General features: G+C 46.7%; 2 protein-coding genes, 1 long non-coding RNA gene and 1 pseudogene across 4 annotated transcripts; 2 read left to right on the top strand and 2 right to left on the bottom strand.

Annotated features, from left to right (window-relative positions):
- Positions 1–1,785: 1,785 nt before the first annotated feature.
- On the bottom strand, positions 1,786–12,351 carry LOC117582837 (protein obstructor-E). Of its 2 annotated transcripts, none has more exons than XM_034270894.1 (5): positions 12,184–12,351; positions 6,578–6,787; positions 6,324–6,512; positions 6,051–6,261; positions 1,786–2,492 (listed from the first exon to the last, which is right to left on the bottom strand). In XM_034270894.1, exons 1-5 carry the CDS (start codon positions 12,224–12,226, stop codon positions 2,438–2,440), a joined length of 708 nt encoding a protein of 235 aa, XP_034126785.1. In that variant the 5' UTR covers positions 12,227–12,351; the 3' UTR covers positions 1,786–2,437. The 2 variants fall into 2 exon arrangements, with proteins under 2 accessions (XP_034126785.1, XP_034126784.1); XM_034270893.1 differs by lacking the exon at positions 1,786–2,492 and adding an exon at positions 5,219–5,652 and having other exon boundaries at positions 12,184–12,349.
- On the top strand, positions 7,931–8,746 carry LOC117582841. Its single transcript, XR_004573752.1, has 2 exons — positions 7,931–8,021; positions 8,082–8,746. It is a non-coding gene; the product is annotated as an uncharacterized LOC117582841 (long non-coding RNA).
- A 5,851-nt stretch (positions 12,352–18,202) lies between the features above and the next one.
- Positions 18,203–19,410, top strand: LOC117582838. The gene is made up of 3 exons (XM_034270895.1): positions 18,203–18,536; positions 18,592–18,921; positions 19,017–19,410. Exons 1-3 carry the CDS (start codon positions 18,486–18,488, stop codon positions 19,362–19,364), a joined length of 729 nt encoding a protein of 242 aa, XP_034126786.1. The 5' UTR covers positions 18,203–18,485; the 3' UTR covers positions 19,365–19,410.
- On the bottom strand, positions 19,382–20,984 carry LOC117582840 (annotated as a pseudogene).
- Between the last annotated feature and the right edge of the window lie 5,354 nt (positions 20,985–26,338).

The raw sequence follows: 26,338 nt of genomic DNA, 5'->3' as shown, positions 1-26,338 counted from the left end.
GTTGTTGGCTCTTTGTGCTGCTTGAGAGCCAATTGATTGACTTTGAATATCAGTTGGCTTCACTCTGAAATATCATCCGTTTGGCTCTACTTTTAGTATGAATGCCTTGAATGGACAGCACTTATCTTGATTACGCTGCCAGCTCCACGCGCTGTTTATTCTCGTTTCTATAATTTTGTGGAGCCACCGGACAAGTGTTTGGAAATGAAAACTGTGACCTCTCCCCCTCTGCCACAAGCGACTTGTGTTGGCGTATAAATTTGGCACACACTTATGCACACAGAGATACGAGTAGTGCTCGGACACGCAGACATGTAAATGTTATTGCTGGCATAATTTTCTTTGCTGCCATTTGCCGTGTATTGCTGCTGCTATTGCCTCTGCTGCTGCTCCTTGTTTTGCTTTGTTGTTGCAGTTGCAGTTTTTGCACGTTATACGAGCCATTTGCAGCAGCAACTACATGCGACTGCATTGCGGCAGTTGTTGTTGCTGTGTGGCCCGTGTGGCCCAGAGTCTCCTCGTGTTGGGTGTCGGAGTTGGAGTAATTGCCATCACGTCGCTGCTGCCCAGGAAAGGGCCGTCCGGTCTAGCCAAGGCAAGACAGCAACGAAACGGAACGGACAACGGGCAGGGCGTGGGGCGTGGGGCGCTTAGGTACAAATATTCTAAAAATAACAATGCATAATTTAGGTGCTGGGCAGGTCCACAACTAATGTAGCAGCAGCGGCAGCAGCAGCAGCTGGCAAATGGAGAAAAATGCAACTGCCATCTGCCTAAATAATAAATAAAAAAGGGATATGTGAGAGGAAGGGAGAGGGACAGAGCTGCTGGCAAATGGTGCCTCACCAGCGGCGCTGCATGTTGCAAGTTGCTGTTGTCATTAGCCGTTGGGCAAATAATTTACTTTACCACATTTACTTCGATAACTAACCATTGTGTTGTTGCTGCTGTGGCACTGGCTCTGACTCCTATTCTGCCTCTGTGTCTCTCTGGCCGCCATTGTAACCACACAGACACACAGCTCGACAGCTACATATTGAGTGTACACCAATGTCCAGGCTGCTCTCTGTGTGTGTCTGTGTTCCACTTATTGATTTCAATTAACATGCAACAGCATGTCTTTCTCGTTGCATAGTTGCATAGTTGCAGCCTGCTGCTTGTCCTTTGTTCCCCCCCCCCACTGTGTGTAGTGCTGCCTGCTGATGCTTTTCAATCTTTTCATAGGCTAATGTTGCACTTGTGCATCGTTATAGTTTGCCCTTTTGCACACCCCCCCCACACAGCCCCTGCTGGCAGGCAGGCAGCTTCGACTCTCAGCTTTTCAATAATTATCAATTTTCTGTGTGTCTGTTTGTGTGTGCGTGCTGTATATATTGTGTGTGCTGCTGAGTTTATTTACTTGTTTTTTTGGGTTTAAAGGCATTTTGTTTGCCATTTGCTTGGCAAACAGTGCGTATGCGTGTTGTGTTTATGCGGTCAGCTTTAGCAAACTCAAACTGCCATAGCAGCAGTGGCAGTGGCAGTGGCAGTGGCAGTAGTTGGACTTGTTGTTTTTGTTCTTCTGGCTTAGTAAATTGTGTACAAGAAATTGTAGAAATTTTCGAAAACTGCCCAGCATCAGCGAGCGCATGAAATATTCGAAACATTTGATTAAAACACATGAAGAAAACCCACAAATATCGATTGTTGTGCAGCAGATTAGCAATGAAATAAATGGCTTGCACCCTGATACTCACTTTAATTCCCTTTTTGCCAGAACTTCCCTGAAGTAAAACTGCAAATTTCTTAAAGTTTTTCCATGCAAAATGTATGTTTGCAAAAACTTAAAGCTTAAAACTGAATCTCTAGAGTATATGTACAATACAATTGAAGTTATTATAGCGTGAGCGCGGTATGCATGTGCTGCGGTTTCTGAGTATTTTAGTTAAATAAGTTAAATTTGACTTCTTGTGGTAAGTTGTGGAATTCGCGGAACTTCGTTGGCTGCCTCATCAAAGGAGCATCCTGACCATGGGGCTTCCACTCTTAGATTTGAAACCAGAACCAAAATATAATTGACTATGTGGCGGGGTCAAGCGTTATTACTTTGTGGCCTTTTGGCTGGCCTCGACTATTTCTTCATTTGGAGTGTGTGTCTCTGTGTGTTTTTTTTTGTGCTCAGTCTTTAAAGTCAAACTGTGTGTACGATTCTTGTGTATATTCTGTGTGCATACTTTAACGCTTGTGGCAGCTCTCCTCTGTGTGTGTGTGGCAAGCATTTTAAGCCCACTGTTGTTGTGGTTTTTCCTTCTGATCCATCCTTTTGCTACGGGCTGGCTGGCTGGCTGGCTGGCTGCTGCTCCTTTGCTCTGCCTGGCATTGACTTTCAGGCCTCAAACCTTTGCTGTGACTTGTGTGTGTGTGCGTGTGTGCGTGTGTGTGGGTGCTGTGTGTATTTTTAAAAGCCCAATTTTTTCAGTGCCTTCAAGTCTACATCGCCGTAGTAATCCTCGCTGTAAAAAGCAGAAACAGGAAGAGTATTAAAATAAATATATATAAATTCCTTGCAGCACTCAAACGGGGGCAAATTTTATTCTCTCTGACTCTGGCTCTGGCTTGGCTCTGATTTGTTTAATTAAATTGTTTTGTCTCTTGCCAGTCACGCTCTGAGGAATTTGCCTGATGAGTACGAGTGACTGTGGGTGTGTGCAGTCGGAACTTGGTTAACAAGTCGACAAAATGTGATTAGGTAGCTCAAGGAATTTGTTTTACTCCATGATACAATATTTTTTTGCTGCGAGCAACTTCTGTTTCATTTTTTCCCCTTTTTCCCTTTCCTTTTTTTCTGGGATGTCGCAAGGGCCGGCACTTGGTTTGTGTTGTAAATTGACAAAGGAAATATTTATTAAAAGCGTAATTAAAAATAATATTGTTAAAATCTTGTTACGAGCCGTGGCAGGACAAGGGCTGGCTGGGCGCTCGTGCACACAAGGATTTGTGGCCGGGTCCAGATAAAATGGAATAGCGAAAAGCAACAGGACGTCAAGGATTAAAAGACGCTAGCTGTTGGGTGGCCGCAATAACAACATTATCAGCGAACAACAAATTGCCTTTAAAGCGCAGAGCACAAGGACAAGTACGAAGCGAAAGCACGCCGCTTGCCTGCAGGACATGGTGCCATATATGTGGCCATGGCCAACTCCCAATCCCTAGACCCTGCCCCTCCATGGCTCAGTTTCTCATATAAAATGCGCGCTGTGTGCGCGGCGAATGACAAAAAGCGCAAGGCTATTAAATTCAATTAAATGGAATTGACCAAAACCCAAGGACAGCGCTCTGAGCAACGACTTGGACTTGGGCGCTGTTCTTGTTGAGAAGTCACCGCCATAAATGTTGCGGCTTATTCCTGCGAGTGATGAAGATGCGCGGAAAGATGATGAGGGAGTGGCAAGAGTCCCCACAACTATGAGGGCTTGGCAGCGGGATCTGCAAAATATGGCTCTTGTTAAGTAGACCGAAATTGTTTTTCTTTTATTTAAGTTCCAGTTTGAGCCCCGCCCCACTGCCCTACTCGTATTGACAAGCAGTTGCCGGCTCATAACTTTTTGCCCGCACCACCCAGCAACCTGCGCTCTAGTTTTATGTGCTTGCTGGGCGTTTATTTCGTCATTAAAATTAATTAGAGTCAAAATGTTAAAGGGATTATATTGCTTATCAGGGTGGTCTCTGACTCGGTCAGAGTCGAACTCAAAGTCAGAGTCTGCGTCTCTCCGTCTGCCCTGTGGCTCTGGCCATGGACAGTTGTGTAACTTTGTTTTCTGTTTAATCATTTCTGTTTATAAGATACTTTTATGTGCGTTGCTCTCTCTCTCTCTCTCTCAACTGTGGGGTTCAAACATAATCAGAGCTCACAGGAAACCAAAGGATTTGTTGCGCTGACCCGCGTGGAAGCGGGCCAACAACTTTTAATTGAAGATTGCATTCTTGTTGCAGGAGAAACAACAACCGCAGAGACAGATAGAGAGCTCTCTCTCTCTAGCTCTCTAAAGGTTATTTAAGTAAAAGATGACATCCAGCGGTTGTGTGTGTGTGTGGCAGAGTGGCATTAAGAGCTGAGCCCGCAGCAATGTCAAAAACTGAATGGTTTGGTTGCAGTGGCGACTGACTCGACTCCCCGCTTTATGCTTCTCGTATTTGCACCAAAAATGTGAGAGCTCTTTACGCGGCTTTGCGTTGCCAAAAAAAAGGAGCTTAAGAGCAGCACGGACACACACATACAAAGCCACACACACACACATAGAACACAGCAGAAAATGTCCTTTAGCCGGCGACAACTTGTGCCTGGAGTTTGTATAGTTTTATAATTTTTATTTAATTAGTTTTAAAACTTTTCTGCCAGCGTGTATGTGTGTGTGTGTGTGTGTGTGCGAGAGCCATAAATGCACCAACACAAGCACAGGTTCACCCATACAAGGACACACACTGAGACCCATTCGCTGTACCCTTTCTGGCAAATGCCGAGCAGCGAACGTTAAAGTTGCCAGCTTTTATGAGTTAGTTCGGAACGAAGCCATGCCCATGCCCTTGTCCCAAGCCTTTCCCTCCCTTTATCGAGGTGCCAGTGTCCTTTCTAGGAGCCTTTACTCTACTGTATGTGTGTGTGTGTGTTTTCTGGTTCTGCCTGCAATTGTGTTGATAATTTGAAAATTCATTTAAAGTTTTTGTATCGCGTTTTTGTTTATAGAATCTAATGAATAATTAACAAAGTTCTTGTGCATTTGAAAAGACGTCAGCGGCGACATTGGCAAAAGACTTCCTGGTCGGAATGCGGAGAGCCAACTTTTCATACACGACTCTGTGGCTCGGGCAAACTTTTATGTTTACTTATTATTTACACACAAAAAATCTACAGCACACACACACACACACACACATGGACCGCAAATTGTAAATCATTTACGAGCCAGCAAAGTTCTTTTTAAATTATTATTTTCATTTTGGCTTGAGGAGCGCACTTTAAGTTGTGGTCGGGGCCTAAGGGATCAGTAAATGTTACGTTAAATGTTGCAGGCAAAAATCGATGGGTTTTGTTTTGTTTTTATATATATTTTTTGTTTTTTGTCTTTTTTATGTATAAAATAAAATTATAAGCTTATAAACAAGGATCACTTAAAATGTACAAATCTCTAAATTTTAAGGAAAGGATTCTTTCATTCCTCGATGTTGTTTTTTTTACTTCTTTGTTTATCTGTCGGTCAAAATGTTGTATCAAATGTTTTTGTGGACTCGGAAAATGTTGGCGGAAAAGAGAGTTATAAATAGAAATAGTGGGGAGGGGCGAGGGAGAAGTACGAAAAATGGCAGGACTTGGAGTTGAGGACTTGGGGCGGGTCTGAGTATTCTTTTTGTGATGTGACAGAAGTTAGGAGTGGCTTGGAAATTGGTGAAAGAATTGGATTGATCTTGTTGTTGTATTGTAGTTGTTGTTGTTGTAGTTGCTTTGTTGTTGTTGTTGTTGTTGTTGTTTAGTTAATTATTATTTATGTTTATGAGGAGGAGGAGGAGGCTGCTTTGGTTTTGGACGCGCCCTTGGTGCGACCTTCACTGTTCAATCCAGCTAGAAGCTCGCTCTTGCGGATGCTCTTCAAATCCAGATCGCCATAGTAGTCTTCGCTGCAATTGTAAAGGCAAAAAGGAGATCCCAGGTAAGGAGATATTGTCAGAAATAGGCCAAGAGAGTGAGAGAGAGAGAGAGATAATGGAGATAAGGATATGTATGATCTGTATGCAGTGGGTGAGTGAGTGGCAGAGTGGCAGAGAGTGTGTGACAGACAGACAGAGTCAAAGGTGTGGGCTGTGCAAAGAATGTGGCATGTAGAGTGTTGTGTGTCGTGTGTCTAGTGTCTCGTGTCTCGTGTCACGTGTCGCGTAGGGTTTGGTTGGTGCAAGCGTGGCCAGAAAGAAAAAAACAAACTCAAAACTCAAACAGCGCTCCCAAAGCAAAACAAATCGACAAAACCAGGTGCTAGAGCCTAAGAGTAAATCAAGCAAATATGTGCCCAAAAACTTACCAGCCGGGAACATCCTCGGGATCCTCGCAGTTGCCAGTGCCATCGCTGTCGCCAATCTTGAACACAGTGCCAATGGGGCAGCCATATTCGCGTGCCACACCCTCCAGGCAGATGTAGTACTTGCGGCAGTCCTCGGGATGTGCGTGACGCGAGAAGGAGCCAGCATTCGCAATCTCACCGGCAGCGGGGCAGGCAAAGCCATTGGCAACCTCTGCAAAAGGATAAACCCATTAATAAACCACTCTTCTGGGTGTTATGTGATCCCCGACTCACCTTCGTTCTTGCACTCGGGCACCTGATCGGCCCACATGCAGACGCGTGCATCGCGATCGTAGGCCAGGCCGGGGGAGCACTGATATCTGGAGGGTTCGCCGTTCCAGCAGTTCCAGAACACATCACACTTGTTCTCATCGGGGAAGATGCCATACAGGCGCGAGCAGTGGGGAGTGGTGATTGGGGGTTCTGCGTGCACAAAATTAGAAATATATTTCTGCCATTTCTTCGGGGTTTTGTGTGTCGAAACTCACCCAGCTCTGTGCGCTCGCCGCACTCCACATTGTGCAGATAATCGCAGTTCTCGGTGAGGTATTTCGAGTCGGAGGCATCGAAGGCCAGGCCATTGCCGCAGGTCTTCAGCTCGGAGACGCCATTGTCACACTTCCAGTATTTGTCGCACGAAGTGTCGTGTGGATAGAAGCCAAAGTCATCGGGACACTTAAAGCTCTGTTGGGCCGCAGCTGTAAGGGAAGGAAAATGCAGGTGAGCATAGGTCGAAAATTTGCACTCACTTGGGCTGAAAAATTACAGCCAAAAAGTGTCCAAGGAGTGGCAATGGGAAGTCCTATCATGCAGATACACACACGCTATGGCTGGCATCATTATGAGTGCCAAGATGATGATGATGATGATGATGATGAGCCCAGCCATTTGTCATCTTGCCCAAAAGGCATTCACTTTAAAAAGTCTGACGTCTGGCAGAGAGAGAGAGAGAGAGGCGACATGGAGACGACGGTTGCCAATGAATCTGGAAGGCAACTTTCAGCACAGACACACACATGGACACACGGATTGTTGACAGCTCAGGGCCAACTGCATTTACTTTTGCTTCGTTTTTACGTACTTTTGCTTGTCTTTTTTTGGTGGATATGAAATTACAGCGAGGCACAGGGAGCAGAGAGTTGAAGCACCTGAAACGCGCCACCAAGGACTTATTGTGGGACTCAATCTCTCCCCTCTCCCGCTCTCTCTCTCTCTCTCTCTGTCTCTCATTATCTGCTGCTCAGTGGCAGTGGCGGCTCAGCTCAATGCAACCGCAGAGCGTAACGAACTAAATTGCATTTGTACAACTAACTAATGCGGTATGCGCCTGCCAGGCACTGCAAATGTATTCTCCACATGCGAAAAATCAAATGGCAGCGTCAAAAAATAATTACCGACGCGCAGTCTGGCATTGAAAGAGAAATTCCTGACAAAATGAACAAAATGGGTGAATAATCCCAGCACTCCAGCACCCCTGCCCCCTGCCCCATGTGTGATAATCTAATTGCGAAGCCGCACAGCATTGCGGTCACGTTTCATTTCCAATGTTCAATCAAAAGCGAGGCATCAATTGCCAGAGCACCCTGGGGCCGGCCAGGGGCAGCCGCGTGAATGCAACAATTGCAAGGGGGCAGGGGCAGGGAGAAAAAAGAAATCATGGCACAAGCAAACAACAACAAACAACAAACAAACATGTAATATTCATGCTGCGACTGTGTGTGTGTGTAAACTAATCAAATATCAAACTCGACTCTCGAATAAATCAAAATCTGTGTGCCATCGATCAAATTATACATAAACTTTAATTAAAAATTGTTGTTTTCGCTGCGTATTTATTTGTTACCAAAAATAAATGCTGTCATTTAGCCGCAGCTTGGAATGTTGTCTCGCGTTTTGCATTTGTTTATTGTAATTGTTTCTCCCACTTTCAAGGTATTTAAATGAGCTTTAGTTTCAGATTTTTAACGTATTTATTTTTGCATTTTTTTGCAGCCAAATGTTGTGTGGCTGGACCGCGGAGAGACATTCCCAAGCACTTAGCTGGCCCTAATAATTCAGTTTGCCTTGGGCGCTGCATCTGCAACTGTGCGGAAAAAGTGCAATCCAACAGAAGTGCCACAATGCAGCCACAGAAACGGACCGCAGCCGCGGCCCTAATGCGTTCGCACACCTGGCCCTCGGCCCAATCTGATGATTGTGCACTTGCCATTGTGTGTACATCTATGATACATGTGTAAGAGGGCAAGTACCCTCCCACACACACCTCACACATGTTATCTTAACAATTACGTATGGCGCAACATGCCTTAACGCCACCCAAAGGCTACCGATTTCTGGTTATATCAGCAAATCAACTCATGACATAACATCGCGGCTATAATCAAAATGAAAACGAAAGCAAAAGCAAAAGCAAAAGCATATTCTAGGGAACCGGTTTAGCTGGATTCTAGATCAACTACTAACCCAGTCTAGCCGGAGACGGAGCCGGAGCCGGAGTCGGCGTCTTTTGTTCGCTTTGGCACACCTTTCAATGGAATTTAATAGTGGGAATGGCAAGCGAATCTCAAACTGTGCCACCACGTGATTATTTATACATAAAAGCTCTAGTTAGACATTTTATTTAATTTACTGTTTGGCAATAATTGTTTTATCTATCAGTGCGCTGAGCGTTTAATTAATTTTTTTCTTGCGCAAACAATGGGAATGTTATTGGAGAGTTTGTGTGGATGCTGTCTCCCTCTCTGCGTGGGCATTTAAATAATGCATTTTTATTGACATTTCAACAGTTCGACCGACATTTGTATTGGTCTTTCTGGTTGATTGCGCACCATTAGGCCCACCCAACCTGCCACCCGCTGGTGGCAAGCTCTGCTGTGGTGCTGTGGTGCTGTCATTGTTGTTTATCATTTGTACATCCGCTCGTCCATTAACATAATCATTTAATTAACCAAAAATGTATACACAACAGACACACAAACCTTATTATTAAGTAGCCCTATCAGTCGGTGCAAAAAACTTGTTACAGATTGCATATTGAAATTAATTTATGTTTCACTTAAATGACAGACACTGTCAAGATGCGAATGCTGCGAGTGTTTTGCTGCTGCGTTGTGCGTTGTAAAAACAAATGAATTCATAATTGAAAATGAACAATTTGTAAATTGGTACAGAAACATGTTCAATAATTCAAAAGGATTTTTGTATAATTAGATGGGAAACACAATCGATTGCCATTTGATTCCTTTCTAACTGCTCCGCTGCATAAATTCTTCAAGTCTTCAATCATGACAAATGATGACAAATTTTCATTGCATGCCGAGCAACTCAGTTGTCAGGCAATAAATACGAGTATCAAGCGGCGGAGCATTGAACCCCAGCCAGGGCTGACCGGAAGCGGAGTGGGGCTTCTTTCTGCCTTTGGCATTCCAGCAAACAGAATGCTGAAGGACCTGTGTCTCATTCACATTATGGCCACCTCAGGTGAAGACTCATAATCGCCTCCACAGCGAGTTGCAATCACAGCCCATGCAGCAAGGTGTTTTTCTGTGCCTCTGTGTGTGGTGGCACTTGTAGGTACAAGTATGTATCTATCATTTGCCTGTGGCACATTCACAAAAGTGTTGCTGCTTTTATCGCTTGTGTTGGGTTTGTTGTTGTCTGCCAAGACACTGCCGCCATATAAATCAAGAAAATTGCTGACATTTAAGCACGTTTCGTTGGAGTCTTAGCCCTGCCTGGCCGGGCCTGTCTGTGGCTGGTATTTACTTAGCAGCACCACCAACAACAGTGTAGCATTTCCGCCAAATGTTGCCGCTGTTGGCTGTTTCCAAAAACAGTTTTTGCATACAACCGACAACATCGTAATGATATTTAAATATTTACCCTACACTGTTGCCGGTGCCGTATCGTATGTAGGTTAATCTGCGTTTCAATTGCTTGTCTATTGTTTGTCTATGGCTCTTGTGGTGGCAGCCAAAGAGTCGCTTCGTTGAGTGCCCAANNNNTGCGTCATTGCCAATAGTTTTCTGGCTCGTCATACAATATATTGAGCAATAAATCCGTTTAGCTGAAAGAATGCGTCTTAAACGCTTTTCGCTGGCATTTACATGCATTTACTATCGCTGAGAGATTTCTTTGCTGTTTTTTCTTTTGGCTTTTTATTCAAATTTAACGCATCGACGCTGCAGCATTTGAAAATTTGATTTGGCCCACCCAAAAGTGGCATGCAAATTGAGTTTTAAAAGCGTTGGTTGGCTTTCCTTGTTGCCTTGCCCCTCCCCCCTACACACCCCCACACACCATAAATCACCATAGATAGCCGTAGAGTGTAGCTGCCCCTAATGCAACCCATACAATATTCCTGCCACCCGACGACTCCCTGCCGATGTCTGTTGCGGCCCTTTTCATTTGATTTTGTTGCCACAAAAATAAAAACTTTTCAAGCGTGACTCGCTGTTGTCTGTGTTGTGTTGTGTTGTGTTGTGTTGTGTGCCTGCCTGCCTGGTGTGTGGCAATGGCGAAATGGCAAAATTTATATTGTATGTCTTTTGCCACATTCTTTTTTTGCCGCCGCCGCTGCTGCGGTTGGTGTTAGTTTTCGATACCAAACCGCAGCCAGCAGCAGCAGCAGCAGCAGCGAATGCAACACGAGAAAATAAAAACAAAACAAAATAATCAAAAGTCACAGCACAACGTAACAAAATGCGGAAATTTATTGTGTGTGCCTTGGTTTTTTTTGTTCGGAAATCTTTGGAACGCTAAATTGTTTATCGCCGTGATTAGCGGGGCTGGCAGGCAGCTTTGGCTTTTCGCGCATTCAAGCCTGAATAAGTGCGAAAGCGAGTGCCGAATGCCGAGTGCCGAGTGCTGCGGCCATTGCATAATTAAAGCCAACTTGAACTTGACAATGCGGCGGCAGAGCGGCCAGGCAGTTCATCAAAATTGGGCCCATTAAACATTTATGTTTGTGGTTCGTTGTTAAGTTTAATAACTCTCAAATTGTTGGTAATTAAAATTGAGCAGTGAAATTGGCTTGCTGCCGGCCATGCACGGCACGCAATTTGCACACAAATGTTTTAGGTTGAATAACCAAAAAAGCGATTGGAATTTGAAACGGGTTTTGGGCATGGGGAGCGGCTGCTGCGGCGTAGTTAAAAAATTCCTGGGCCTAGCCCAGAGCCGCCCCTCCCATTAGCCGTGTGTCGCATAAACATCTTTTAGTTTTTGAGCGCGTGAGGAGTCTCTGAAAAGCATTTCAATGTCAATGTCAAATTTGATGCCACACCTCGCAGCTTTGAAGGAAACTTCAGTCTCAAATGAAACTGTTTTGTCTGCGAAGTTTCGAGAGCAGTCTGGGGATTAGATAACCGAAAGTTGCTGTTTGGTTGTAACTCAAATCTTAATATCATTTGCACAGGCATTACGCCAGCATTGAAGTTGCAAAACTGCAGAGCTGCATCGAAGCCGAACCAGCGATCGTCTGTCTGTGCCTCTGTTGTAACTTCTCCCACTTTTTAAGGCGTCGCCGATGAGGTAATGAAATCGAAGCAAACCCAATAGATACTCATTTGAGATAGACAGAGACACACAGGTACGCTCCGTAACTGTATCTCGGTGTCTGTATCTGTCTGCATCTTTGTTTGTGTGTGCAAATGCAAGCCAACGTGTCGGGTTCGGGTTCGGGTTCGAGTTCGGCACGGTCTCGGGGCTGGGCTTTGCTTTGCTCAATTACATTTCCCTCTGGGTTTTGCTTTTGCTTTTCATTTTCCTTTTCCTTTTCCTTTTTTTTCTCATTTTCATTGCTTTTGGCTGTGCGCCGTGCCCCCTGCTACTCCGCGGATAAAATTGGAGCAGCAGCAGCAAAATGGGAGATAGTTGATTTACTCGTTGCACAAGCGCAGCAGCAAAGAGCTCTTAAAAACATTCAATCACACTCTCGATTTGTACACTTTTCAACACTGCTTGCTGCTGCTGCTGCTGCTGCTGCCACTCGAATGTCCTTCGTGTTGCGCAAGCGGAACAACTTTTAGGCTGCACCTCAGCACCTTTCCCTACTTGATCTCTCAGTTGACATAAGCTAGCAATAGATACATACCGGCTCCGAATAATGCAACAAACACAACGAAAAACTTCTTCATTTTGCGATCGATTTGATGGTTTTTGCTCTCTGATAAGCTTGTTGTTGCTGCTGCTGCTGCTGGCGACGAAACGTAACCGCACTTGAATGAACAAATATAAATGTGACAGCGGGACCGAACGACTTGGACTGTGTGTGGCTGGCTGGCTGGTGCGGGAGCTTTTTATACCGCTGCGCATGCGCGCACGCCGCGAACAATCCAGACGTTGGCGTCGGCAGAGCAGCTCACTAGCAGACAAGCAGACTAGCAGCAGCAGAGCAGAGCAGCAGCAGCGGCAGAGACAGCGGCTGCGTCACGTCCACTGACATTGCAACGGTACAGCGCTTGGGCTGGCCTCATAGCAGTCAGCTTTGTGTAGGCCAGAGCCACGCCATATTGCGCTCCCTCTAATGCATTGTCTCTCATTACTTCGCTCTCTCTCGCTCTCCCTCTCTCTCTCTCTCTGTTGTAAACGACTTTTAACAGTATTTGCTGCTTGTTTTGTATGCAGGCTGGGCAAAGTGTCGGCTGGCAGCGCAGTCAGCAGCGCCAAGCTGCGCGACCATTGTTGTGGCCCAAACCATTTGTCAATTGATCTGCTTGCTCTTTTTACTGCCCTACCAAAGGGTGTTGTGGCTTTGAGTAAATGAATGTGAGACAGAGAGGGAAGTAGAGTTTTAATTAGCATCTTAAAATACATTTTTATGCACTTTTGGATCATTAAAATAATCGCCAAGATTAATTTTAATTCCTTAAAAATCAGAAATTACTGCATAAAGGGCATCAAATATTCGGCACAACTCCACTTCTCACTTCTCTTCTTGTCTGTTTTTTCGTTTTACTTTTGCTGCTTGCGTTTTGCATTTTTTACTTTTCTTTATTATTTTTTTATGGATTTGTTTTAAGGTGGGGGTTGCGCATGGAATTTTTGCCTGAAAGTTCAATTCGAATGGGAGTTTGTGAGTGTGTCTGTGAGTGTATTTGTGTGGGCCACAACTATGTACTTTGTAGCATTCAATTTGTATCTCTGCAGCTAATTATAACTCAGGGCTCGGCATCTGTCAGCCAAGCCAAAGACAATGCCGAAATAACAGATTCATAGCTGAACTTCACCTTATTGGCTTGCAGCTTCAGCAGTGTCTCTGTCGCAGTGAGTCATGCTCGTGGCATGTTGCCGTCTGATCTAGCCAATTGCTCGGGCTCTGCTGCCCCCGCTCCATCCATAGATTGCGGCTTATTAAAAGTTAATCAAAACAATTTCCATGATTTCTTAATGTGAAATGCAATGCGATGGTCAACCGGTACGGGTCTCCGTCTCCATTCCCCCGGAATGTCACTACACATGCACATAAGTGTAAACAAATAAACTAACAACGAGAGCCACTCCACTCGACTGGATGGCATTTAAAACAGGCCGTCATCGTCATAGTCAACGCACACAGACAGACCAGCCAGCCAGCCAGCCAGCCAGCCAGCAGCCCCAGCCCAAGCCCCGTTCGTTCATTCGATGCGTGCAAGTAAAAGGTAGGCCAGCCAGTTGCTGTTGTTGCAATGGAAGTGTTGCAGTGGCAGCAGCAGCAACAACAACAACAACAACAACTGCAGCTATTAAAACTGACCCAGCCCCAGCGCGGCGGTCAACGGCAGCCACTCAACGGCGCCTTCAAGAGGCAACACAAAAAAATATCTCGAAAAAAAAATTGTTCGCAATTAAATGCAAGAAATGTGATTCAAGGTTTCGGAATGCAGGAAGAATATGAAATTACAGCCAAGAGTCGCTCGCAGAGCCGCAGAACAATTACAGCTGACTTGAGTTCAGATTGCAGTCCAGTCGAGTTGCGTTTTGTTATTGAAGTGGAGGCTAGAAGACTTGGCCTGCCCGCCTGCCCGCCTGCCAGCCACTGCCTACATGTCGTCCAGACAGCCCAACCAGTTTTAGAAGTGCAAAAGCAACAGCAGCCACAACTACAGATACAAACTGCAGATACAAACTACCAACTAAGCCACCTTGTCAGTTATGCTTTCGCTTTCAATAGCCCCCGCTGGCCCGCCCCACTGCCGTTCGGCGTCGTTCCATTTTGCGGCTACAGATTGGGGAGAGAGGAGAGCCTCAGCCACAGTTGCTCACATTAGTTGTTGCTTTTTGCTTTTGTTTCAGTAGCCAAAATGCCCGGATTGGTATTCTTTTAGGGTTGGTTTCCTCTGGCTGTGGAAACGTGTTTTTCGTGCCGTGCAGCTGTCAGCCGTGTGCGGCTTGTTATGGATTCGTTTACATTTTTGGCTCTCTGGCATTTTCAGGGAGTGCAGCAGCGGCCACAGCCTGCCAGTCAGCCGACGAGGCGTTGCAATCAAATTGAATGCCAAATTATGCCAAAAATCAGAGAACACAAATTCTTAGCCCGATAATTTGAGCGCTGACCAAAGCGACGAAGACGCCAAAGCCACACAGCAGCCAGCAGCCAGCAGCCAGCGGCATTAAATTAAAAATATTTTGAAAGCATTTGAAAAATGCAAAAATTGCATCAGAGAAAACGCCGGAGATTGTGAACGGGTGTTAATTGTTGATTTTTGTAGACCCATTTGTGGGTGGGTGCGGCCGACATAAGCGGCGCCGCCATCGCCATCGCCATGTGCAACGCGGAAGAAAAGTGGTTTGGCCTGGTCCAACGCTCTGCATTCCCCCTGCCACACCTCCGTGTCTGCCACCACACGTGGTAAGTGCATGCCATTTATTGTGTTTCTCCCATTCACAGCGATCAGCTTTAGTCTGTCGCATTTGGCGAGGCAACAAGTTCTTGGCCCGAAACTGCACTCGCCATTTCGGCAAACGGTAAGTTGTCGCTGACTTCGGTTCGTGACTGGAATCTTTCGTTTGTGACGCACAACTGCCGTTAGAACGGTTTTACAATTAATTATGAGCATTCCAGCCATGTGCATTAGCCGCCTGACCCACATGTGTGGGTGGCATGGGAAGGCCAAGTGTCATACGTGAAGGTGCAGGCAGCGATTGCGTTTGCCTCTAAATGTATAACATAAACTAAGGCTAAATGCAAATGCTTTAGTTATGCGACTATCAGCAAGGTCTTTCACTGGCGTGACCTACACAAAGTGTATCAGGATTTGTTCTAGAGTGAGAAATAGCAGCAGCTAGAGGCAGCTCCATTGGCGCTGCCTGAGAGCAGATTTATCAAAGTCTCATTAAGCTTCAGAGCAGCTTATCTGATTTCCAGCTGATAAATCCAGCTGCCGGATGGTAGCCACATTATTTCGCTAAGCAAATATTGAGGAAACCAAATGTTATTTTTGTTTGTTTAACGATCCGTTGAAGCTTAAGCGTTGACCCTCAAATGGGAGCTTAAAATTGTGCAAAATGTTTATTTTCAAACGAACTAAAATTGTATAAACTTTCCCCATACCTTTTTTGACAATTATTAGTAAAATGAATTACCAAATAAATATTTAAAGCCCTTCTTGTGGGGCTCCCTAAACGGTGACTGCACCTGGCACTGCAGCAGCTGAGCGTTTTATGCAGCGACAGATTGAACAATACTATTTGCTCATTTCTCATTTCACAGTTCACAGTTTTCTCATTTAGTAACTAATTTCGGATTTACGTAATCCCTCCAACAAAGTGGCAGGCCCCGATTACACGCAACCGCAACAGTGTCCGAGGTCAATGATCAGAGAAATTTACTTTCAAAATACACATCAAAATGTGGTCTGAAAAGTGCTTACTTAGTTAACGCTTCACTCGAGGCAGGAAGCTTAAGCGATTTTCGGATTAATTTGTAAAGATCGAAAGTTGGAAAATCATCAACAAACACAAACAGAAAGGCAGGCACTTGGGCAGGCACTTTGGTGTGCCCGAAAATTGAGCACAGCCAACGCCCCAGCCCAACGTTATCATCATAATCATAATCATCATAGTCATCATAGTCATCATCGTTGTGTGTTGTGTGTTGTGGTTGTGTGTGAGCGTGGTCCACACCTCCATTAGGCCATGCCCAGGCTGCATTTTACCACACTTGAAATCGCAATACAATGAATACATCTGCATAATTAATTCGCAACTAACGAAGCTGCCAAGCTAATGAGTTGGATGGATATATTTTGCACCAAATTTGAAGGCAACAAACACGCACAGGTTGTTGACTTTAACAATATAGCTGAATGGCAGGCAGGCAGGCAGGCAGCCAGTTTTCCCGCCCAACCACCACCCACACTGCCTCTTGGCTTGGGGCTGACTTTCGATTTTCGGCTAGGCATTGTCTTAAGTACAATGGACACACACACATTAAATCCACATGCTGCGTAGATGTATTTTTAATTATAAACATTTGAAGATGGTCCGTACACTCCTCCCCCCCCCCACGCAGCTGCTAGCCCGTTAAGTGGATTTTTGATTTGCATGCGAAATGTGCCAAAAATTGCACAAGATAAGTTTGATGGGATTTTAATTATATTTGGAGTGGCCAGCAGAGCCGCAAGAGCGACAGATGCCACAACCAATTTGTAAATGTCATTAAAACCAGCTGCCGTGTCCTGTCCTGCCAACGGCCAACGGGCAACGGCCAACGGTCAACTGAGTCAAGGACAGCGTCCATTGTCCATTGTTATCGGAGCATCTTTTAGTATCTTTTGAGTCGCTTTTTCGCGTTTATCAAAAGACTTGCTTGCAGTTTCATTAATGTATTGAACACGCACCAATCCCATCGAATCGAATTCGAATTCGATTTTAGTTCCAGTTTCTTTCCCACCATAAAACACTGTTGTGCCAAAAACAAAAAAAAAACGAACGCACCCTGGCAAAAACTGGGTTATAACCTTGAAACTTATACACACAAAAGAAACGTTGAAAAATGTCCAACTCCTATCCATAAATTCAGTCACAAAAGGGGAAGAGAGCGACTCAGAGACGCAGCCAACAAAGTGTATTCAAATCTATGTTAAGCCCCAATGAAAATGCTAAATGCTGCCCGGGGATGATCGTTTTGAAATCGGATTTTAAAAGGCACAAACAACCCAGCCAGGCTGTTGCTGCAGGCCCCGGGTTGTTGCATTTTAAATTGCCAAAGGTCAGGCAGTGCCGTCAAGCAGTGCAGGCAGTGCAGCATCTCCAGACCAGACCAGTCCGGACCCGAGCCCACCAGACCGGACCGGACTGTGTGTGGATGCTGTGTCGTCATCGTTGTCATCAACAACGTTGCCCCACCGCCGACGACCACTGCGTGGCGACACGAAAGCCGTTTGGCAACAACAACAAACACTGAGGAGGAAAAAACAATTAACTATATAACGAAAATTTGTACAAATTGACAACAGTCCCAGTTCAGAGCCGTCCCGTTCCGTTCCGTTCCGTCCCCGACTGAGTGAAAGAAGAGAGGAGGAAATCGAAAACTGGATTTATAATTTGTACCGGCCAAACACGCAAGAAAACGAGCCAAGGTCACTGCGAAGAAATTGTGGAATCTTTGTTCAGAGTGGGAAGTGGGAAGTGGGGAAGGGGAAACGTGGCCAGTCGAATCTGTCGATTCGTGGAAGTGGCAAATAGTTGCTGGAGATTGTTGCGCCAATCTGGCAGAACCACTTTGAAGTTATTTTTCTGAACTAAACGTGCAATTGCGGTGAAGATATCTTTGGGCCTGCTGCTGCTGCTGCTGCTGCTGATGATGAGCAGAAGCAAAACTGCGACATGTTAAACACGTTTTGCTCACGCTCGATGGTGCGCCGCGAATCCGGTTGCTCAGAAATGCGTAAAGTGGGACGAGACGAGACGAGACGATGTCGCTCCTTTACAGCAACCACAACAACTACCATTATTAAAAGCCTGACAAGTGGACGGGCAAAATGCCAAAATAAAAACCCAAAAATCAATTAGCAAACACTCAAAAGCAACAGCCAGCACTGCTTTGCGTGGCACTGCTTTAGCTGGGCACTGCTTTAGCTTGGCACTGCTTCAATGCAACTGGACATCGGCTTGGAGTTGCGTAAGTGCCAACCACTAGGTGTGCGACAATCGCTTTGAGATTCTTTTGCGCAAGCGAGACCTAAACTTGAACCAAGCGCCAAGCTTCAATAGTTGATAGTGCGGCAGGCTCGTTATCAGCAGCAGCACCACTCGGAAGCTGTTGGATTGAACTTGAGCTAGCCAAAAAACTGGGTTATCAATGATCGGAGCAACTAGCGACTAGAACCATGCGAGATCTTAATGTGTTGGGTGGGATTTTTGCCAGTGGTTCAGTATTCCAGCGGTCGCGGAACGTGAAGGAAAGCCAAGAAAATGTTGCTGCAAATGTGGTGTCTGCTGGCACTCGGCCTGTGTCTAGGAGTGGTAAGTCAGCAGCTCAAAAAGAACATTCCAGCATTACATTTACTTCCGCTTGCAGCTTGAGAGCCAAGCGTTGCTCAACCACGAAACGGAGACCATTGAAAAGTGCATCAAGAACTATGGCGGGCTCACACCCGAGACGGCTGAGCGGCTGGAGCGCTTCAAGGAGTGGTCGGATGGCTATGAGGAAATACCCTGCTTCACGCAGTGCTACCTCAGCGAGATGTTCGACTTCTACGACAATCGCACGGGCTTCGACGAGGGCGGCGTGGTGCAGCTCTTTGGCCGCCCCGTCTACAATGCCTGTCGCCAGAGATTAGAGCTGAGCGCGGGTCGCAGCGAGAGCAGCTGTGAGCATGCCTACGCGGGCTTTCACTGCATCACCAATGTGAGTAGAGGCGATAAGCGATAAGCGATAAGCGCGGGGTCCAGTGAACCCATTTACTGATAGAACACTGATCCCATCGAAACACTCGCACGCAGCTGGAGGGTCATCCATTCATGCAAATCGAGAGCATGCCCAACATCTCGGAGTCCACCAAGACGGCCATGAAGGACTGCCTGCAGCTGGTGCATCGCGACGAGTGGAGTCGCTTCCAGGCCTATCCCGACTTCCCCGTCAACGAGCCCATACCCTGCTTCACCCGCTGCTTCATCTCCAAGTTGCATCTGTTCGACGAGCGCACCCGCCGCTGGCAGCTGCCCACAATGCGGCGACACTTGGCCGTGCCCGCCCAAGGAGCTCAAGTGGCCGCGTGCCACCAGCGCCGTGGCAGGAACCAATGCTCCACCATCTACCAGCAGTTCACGTGCTACGTCATGGCTGTTTAGAAACAAAATGCATTTGCTTTGTGTGCCAATACAAGTGACTTTATAACTGTGTCTCTTTGCTCTCCTCCCCGAAGTCTCCCCCGTTCCCATTGAGTCGCTCCCAGCACTTGTACTCCTCGTACATCCAGGCGCACTTGCTGGCCGCTTCCTGCCGCTGCTTATCGCTGCGGCGACACTCGCTAAAGTCCACTGGCTCCTGCGTCTGACTGGGGCCAAAGGCCTGCTGCCAGTTGAGCAGCCGCCAGTTGCCCGTCGCATCGTAGAAGCCCTTGGCATCCGCGAAGCACTGAAACAGGCATGGAATGGGCTCCTTTTCCTTCAGTTTATTGTACTGCAGCAGCTCCACATTGGTGGCATTCAGCGAGCGGGAGCAGTGCAGCAGCGTGCTGAGGCTGGTGCCGGCGTGCAGCTCCGCCTGCTTGAGGCAGCGCAGTCCGCGGTACGCGAAGCTGCAGCCATCCCGCGACTTGCGCATCAGCTCGAACCTGCAGTAATTGTAGACATCGGCGCCCAGGTCATCGGTCAGTCGCTTACCCTGCCAACGGTTCTTGCCGATGTCGAACCAGCCCTTCTCGCTGGCCAGACAACGCATCAGGCAGGGCACCTCCTCGCGTGTCCACTCCGGATAGCGTTCCAGCTGCTGCAGATCGCTGGCAATGCGCTCCGGGCTGCTGACTTTCCGCAGACAACTCTCCAGCAATTTGGCTTCAGCTGCAAGGTCTGCTAGGGCCTGAGGAAAGTGGGAATAAGTGGGGGAAAGTCTTGGCTAGGCTGGGGCTAAGTACCAAGCTGCTGGCGAGCAGCACGCACGTAGGAACAATCCACAAGGCGATCATCTGGCTGGGGAGAATGCACAATGTAAACTGACTGCGACTGCGAGAACTCCCGGCTATCAGCGGAGAACCCAATCGATCAGCTGCTGCTGCTGCACCAGTGGAGGTGGAGGGAAGGTTATCAGCCGCGCGATTAAGTCTCAATGAATGACAGAACAAACACTACAGTGTGTGAATGCACAGAACATGAAGCTAGGTCAGTTCCGTACAGAATGTATTTAAAACCAAAAAGAAACTCAACTAAAAAATCACATGAGGGGGGGGATTATAACTCTCTCTCTCTCAGGCGTAGACCTTGCGCACCACATGGCGATTGATGGGCAGCCAGCAGGAGAAGACGCGGTTCGCAAAGGTGCACACATCGGACTCTGCCTCGTTGTGATCGATGCACTTCTCCAGGCCATGCTGCACCGTGTCCAGATCCTTGGGCGTCTTCACCGTGAACTGCTTGATCATGGCCTTCTCATCGAAGCCCTTAGACGCCGTGAACAGACCCATCTTCTCCACCCAACACTTGACGAAGCAGCTGGTGCGACGATGTGCGGGGAACTCGTAGTTCAGGAACTTCTCGTAGATGTCGTCCGGCACGTGATTGTCCTCACGGCAATCCTCAAAGGCCCTAACCGCATCGTCGTGCGTGCGCAGCTGGAACTTGGCCGATGTCTGCAGGAAGTAAGAGAAGGTTAGGTGGGTGTCGCGGGCAACGCCAATGAGCACTGACCTGGGACACGGCGATGGCAGCGACAATCAGCAGTAGAGTGAAAGATTTCATGTTCAGGCAAACTGAGGCAAGCGACTAAGTCCGGCCAAGATTTTCCATATTAGTTATATACCCCCCCAAAGCCACAGCCGATGCCGAAGGTGGGCTCTAGATATAGGTGGAACCAGAGTGAATAATATAACACGCCAAACCCGTTGTTGCTCTGGCTCCATGACACTTGGTGACTGCTGCTGTGTGGGGCTTGATCTGTGGTGCTGGCTGCTGGCTGCTGGCTGCTGCCTGGTGGTACCCGTACCCTTGCGTCAGTTTGCTCTTAAAAAAAAAAAAGGAAAGAAAACAAAACGGTTAAGTGAAGCAGTTGTCGTCGCAGCAGCAGCAGCAGCAAACAGGTTTGAGCCTGAAGCTGAAGCTGCTGAAAGCGTCGCTGCCGCTGCCGCTGCCGCTGCCAACGCCAACGGCGACTGTCAACATCATTGTTGGGCCGCGGACTGCGGACTGCGGGCCGCGGATGGTTATATAATCGGGCAATGGTTACGTTTTGCTTAAGCCAATTAAACGATTTGTTTTCGTGCCACAAAAATTCACTTGGCCTGTGCCACACACACAGACACACATTTTGCCTGTTTTTTCTACAATTTATTTCCTCTCTTTATTATTATTTTTTTTTTTTGGGCCTGCACCAAATTCTAACACCTCGCGATGTCAGCTTGCTGCACACTTCCGCAGCCGGTGCCACCTGCCACACGCACGGCGACAGCGCGCAAAAAATAAAAACAAATTTTGTTTGTTTTGCTGCTTTTTATGTCACGCGCCAGCCAGCCAGGCAGCAGCAGCAGCCGAAAATAAATTAAATAAATTATTCAATTGAATTTATTTATTACCGACCAATTTCGGTCGCACAACAGACTTTTGCATTTGTGTAATTAACGGCAGTTTGTGGAATATTGCACACAGATTGCATAGGGACAGGGACATTCACACATTGGTCCTCGGAGCGGAACCTTCGCGCAGCGTCCGATTGGCTGTTGACTTTTGGCTTTTACTTTCGTGGCATGTCAATGACACATTGGACAAGGGCTCTTGGACACTGGGGACTGGACACTGGTACACTGGTACACAGACTGGACTAAAGGCTAATGAAGGGCTCGGCCTTGGGCTTAGCCAGAGAGACTTGAGTTGGCTGAGACGGCAAACTGATACATGTCCGATGTGAAAGCTTTCAATGAAGACTGAAACACTTGCTGATAAGAATATGAATTATGCTGCCATAATCTATGATGAAACTTTAATCAAGATTTAATGTAGATTGATCGTAAATGTTATGGCTCAAGCTTACTTACCACGGTAGCTCCACCTCCACCAACCAGAACGGCATGGTTTTTGGCGTAGTAAAAATTTCAAATAAATATTTGAATTTGGCAACGTGGACACAAACACACACACGGAACGGCAGCCGTGTCATTCCCATTCCCATTCCCAATTCACCGACGAATGGCACGGTTTTTTTTGTCGGGCTTCGCTTTCGTTTTAACTTTTGCCAGCCATAAATTGAGCGCCAAAGTGCAGAGCTGCCTGGCGGCATGTATTTATTTAAAAGTGCTAAAATATTTGCAAAACGCTTCACAATTGCATTGCTCCTGCCACCCAAACCCCAACCCAGTGGCAACAGCAGGCATGCTCCCCCTCGCTGTGCTTTATATTGGCTTAAAAAAATATTGAATATGCATATATCAAAATGTGCCTAAGCCCCGTGCATGGCTACTCCCCCCTTGCAATAATTGCGTTAATATGCAGGCAAAAAGTGGCAACAATATTTAATTAAATGCCAGGCCAGGGCATAATTGATTTTTCAGCATTGCCACGAACCACGAACCTGAACCCAAACAAAAAATGGCCAAACCACATGAGCTGGCCAGTTCGGTAATCGAAACTAACTGCTAAATGTGCGGTGTGCAGGAAACAAAGCCAAATCAGAGCTGTGGCTGTGTGCTTTGGGTTTTGAGTTTTGTGTGCGGGGAGGGATTTGTGCAGATTATAATTAGCTCAGTTCCTGATTGAATTTGCTTCCATTTCGGAGCAGGATGTGGCTTTAAAACATTCAGGAGCCACGCTTCGAGTGGCAGCAGCGTGTAAACATCATAGAATTGTATTATTGCTGTGCCTGAATGTGGAATGTCCTTCAGCAATGCAAACAACCTTCCAGCTCAATTACAACAAAATGCCAGAAATAACAGAAAGAGAGCGGGAGAGAAATGACAACAAAAAGCTTGCATGCAAAAACTGTTCGCTTGCTTGGGCTGTTTTGTATTTTTGTGTATTTTTTAGGCACAACAAAATGTAAATTCAATTGCTGGGGCAATGTGCACGGCCACAGGATATCCGGCAGCATCCCAAATCGCACGCCTTGACCAGCAGCAGCAGCAGCAGCAGCAGCAGCAGCAACCTCCAAACTAAACAATAAAATTTCATGGCCTTTGGTTTTCCAACTGCAGCAGCAACAGCAGAAGAACAACACTTGCGAGCCGTGCAGAAGACTCTTTCAATAACCGAGTGGTTGGCCCATGGCCCGGGCTCTGTCTATAAATCACAAATTGAGCTGCGGTGTCCACTGCCCACTGCCCACTGCCCACTGCCCACTGCCACGTGCCTCTTGCCTCATATATTATGAGCTCATATTAAAACATTTTACACACAATTTCGTTTTGCAGTCGCCTGGTGAGCAATGGGCCTGGGCCTGTGCCTGTGCGCTGGTCTCCCAGGCATGAATTATTATGCACCTAGGCGTATACGCAATGTTTAATTTTCAACTCGACCAGCAACGACCAACGACCAACGACCAACGACGACGCGCTCCCTGCACACATAAATTCCTAGAACAGCCCGACAAACGACTTGTTCAATTTCTCCACATATATATGTAACCTCTCCCCCCTATCCCCTCCAGACCCAGACCGAACAAGGAAGCTGGACTTTTTGGGCTGCAACTATGTCAGAGCGGCAAACTATGCGAGAGGATGGGGGGGAAGGGGATTCGGAAAGGCAGAGCAGATCCGTGAGGAGAAATGAGTTTTTTTTGCCTGGTACTCAGTGCATGCCCAGTGGCTGCTGATGGCGGGCCACGTACACATGTCGAAAACTAACTGCAGCCGCCGCTGCCCAAGGCCAGCCAGCCACGGATGGTCCCTTTCTGCGCGTCTCTCACTCTCATCAGGAGCGCAAAAATTTCAGCCATTTGTCCTGCATGCTTGCGGCATAAAAATATGCCAGGGCCAGCATTTTCATTCGGGTCATTCAGCTTCGGCTCCAACTCTAACTCTAACTCCAACTGCAGCTTCAGTTTTTCGGGCGTGTACGTGTGTGTGCCCTCAAGAGAGTCTTTTTTTGTTGTTGTGTGCTGCAACTTTTCGAGGTATGTTTGGGCTGGAGACTGGACTGGCAAAAATCATGCACAAAAAAGTGCTCCTAGTTGGCCGGACAAATAACACAAAGGGTGGAGGAAAACGTTTACCCAAATGGACTCTGGGCTGGCTGCAAATGCTGCTGGCACTTTCACAAAAACATTTCAAATACAAATAAAAATCTAAAGCATGTATGTGTGTGTGTGTGTGTGTCGAGGAGGTGGGGAAGAGACAAGTCATGGCTAGAAATCACTACAAATGCAAAATAAAACTTCATTTTGTTTTACTTTGCACCCCAGCGCTGCCGCTGCCGCTGCCGCTGCCGCTGCCGCTGCCGCCGCCTGTCTGCAAGTTGGACATGTTTGTTTACGCTTCATCATGTCGTCGTTAGTTGCTGTCCAAGCTGTCTCTTGTCCCGGGTCCCTCCTCGCTGGTCCATGCTCTCTTGGCCTAGTCCCTTGGCCAGTCCATTGCTGACACGATGACATTTTAATATGGCCCGTAACTTTTGTTTAGTTTGGAGACTGCCGCCGCCTTTATTTGAATCCGTATGCCCTGCGCTTTGTCAGTCATCGTCATCTGTGGGCTGGGCGATAATTTCCTCGCATATTTGCAGCTGACTGAATGCGGCACGGCACTAATTCAATTTTATTAAATATATTTTGTACGCTCCTCGCATTCATTTCCATTTTTCCATTTATTACATTTTCAGCTGCTGCTGCTGTTAGGTAAATTGCTGCCTGATTTGTTATGAATCGAAATCAAAAGGTAATGTGGCGCATAAAATCAGAGTCATACACAGATACACAGACACATGAAACACACACGCAGCCCCTTTCCCGCCACTCTTTCAGCCACCTTTATGCACCGTTTCGCCCGGCCGCCTCGCCGCCTCGCCGCCTGTCTGCGTCTGTTGCACGCTCAATTTTTCATTACTCATGCCTCAATCAATCAGCAAAGCAACAAAAAAGAAAGAACTGCGATTTTATTTCATTGTTATGCGTATTGTAAGCGTTGATCTGATGTAGGTATGTATGTACATTCATAATATGTAAAGCTGTACATTTTTCACTTAGATTTTATTTCTTTGAGCATTTCTTATTGTATTTTGCATATTACCAAACACGCGTGTGTGCCCGTGTGTGTTTGCCCATAATTTGGAATTTACATTAATTTAAATGTCCAGTTAGTTGGCAGATTTTGGCAGCAGGTTTAGCCTAAGCTCTTTTTAAATGGAACTGCGGCAGGGCACCGTTAAGCGCATCAGTGAAAATAGCCTCAAAAATAGAGAAATAGGAGAAACATCGCTTCTCTCTTACTGCTAAGAATTCTCAGAAAAGCCAACAATCAGTCTTGATCTTCCTTCATTCACAAGCCGGCAAAAACTATTCGTAGACGGCGGCTTAAGTACAGCGATTCATTAAGGTTTTTACACACGCCTGCTGATGGCAATCTCTGTATAGAGGGTCGGCAATTTTCTAATGCCAGGCACTCCCATTAGCGGATGGAGGAGCAGCAGCAGCAACACCACAAGAAAGGAGAGTGAAGAGTGAGCGATCAGTTCTTTAGCCTCTTTTCTCTCTTGGGGCTCCTACGCGTATGTCAAAAAGTGTTTACTCAGAGGACTGAGTGACTGGCTGACTGGCAACAGCTTTTGGCGTTGCTTTTGTCGCCGCTTCGACAACGCCTTTTGTGATTGGAATATAAAATAAGATACAAGATACAGCGAGAAATCTGTGAAGGAAGAGAGAGAAGAACACGCACACACAAATCAAACGCATCTGCTGGTGGAGTCAGCAACTCAGACAGCTGCTGCTGCGGCTGCTGCTGTTGGGAATTCGGAAAGAAGTCGCAGAAGTGAGGAGACACATGGCTGGGGCTTTGTCTCTGTGACTCTGTCTCTGGTATCTTTCGACTGACTGTCAATGTATCTTGTAGTTGGCGTTGACTTTGGCTCGGTAATTACGTGACGTTTTTCTGTTGTTTGATAAATTGTGATTCGTGGCGTGATTTGCAGTCAGC

The sequence above is a fragment of the Drosophila guanche genome, unplaced genomic scaffold (genome assembly GCF_900245975.1).
Source record: "Drosophila guanche unplaced genomic scaffold, DGUA_6, whole genome shotgun sequence".
Classification (NCBI taxonomy): Eukaryota; Metazoa; Arthropoda; class Insecta; order Diptera; family Drosophilidae; genus Drosophila; species Drosophila guanche.
The sequence above is the reverse complement of the archived record's forward strand: the minus strand, read 5'-3'. Positions and strand labels throughout refer to the sequence as shown.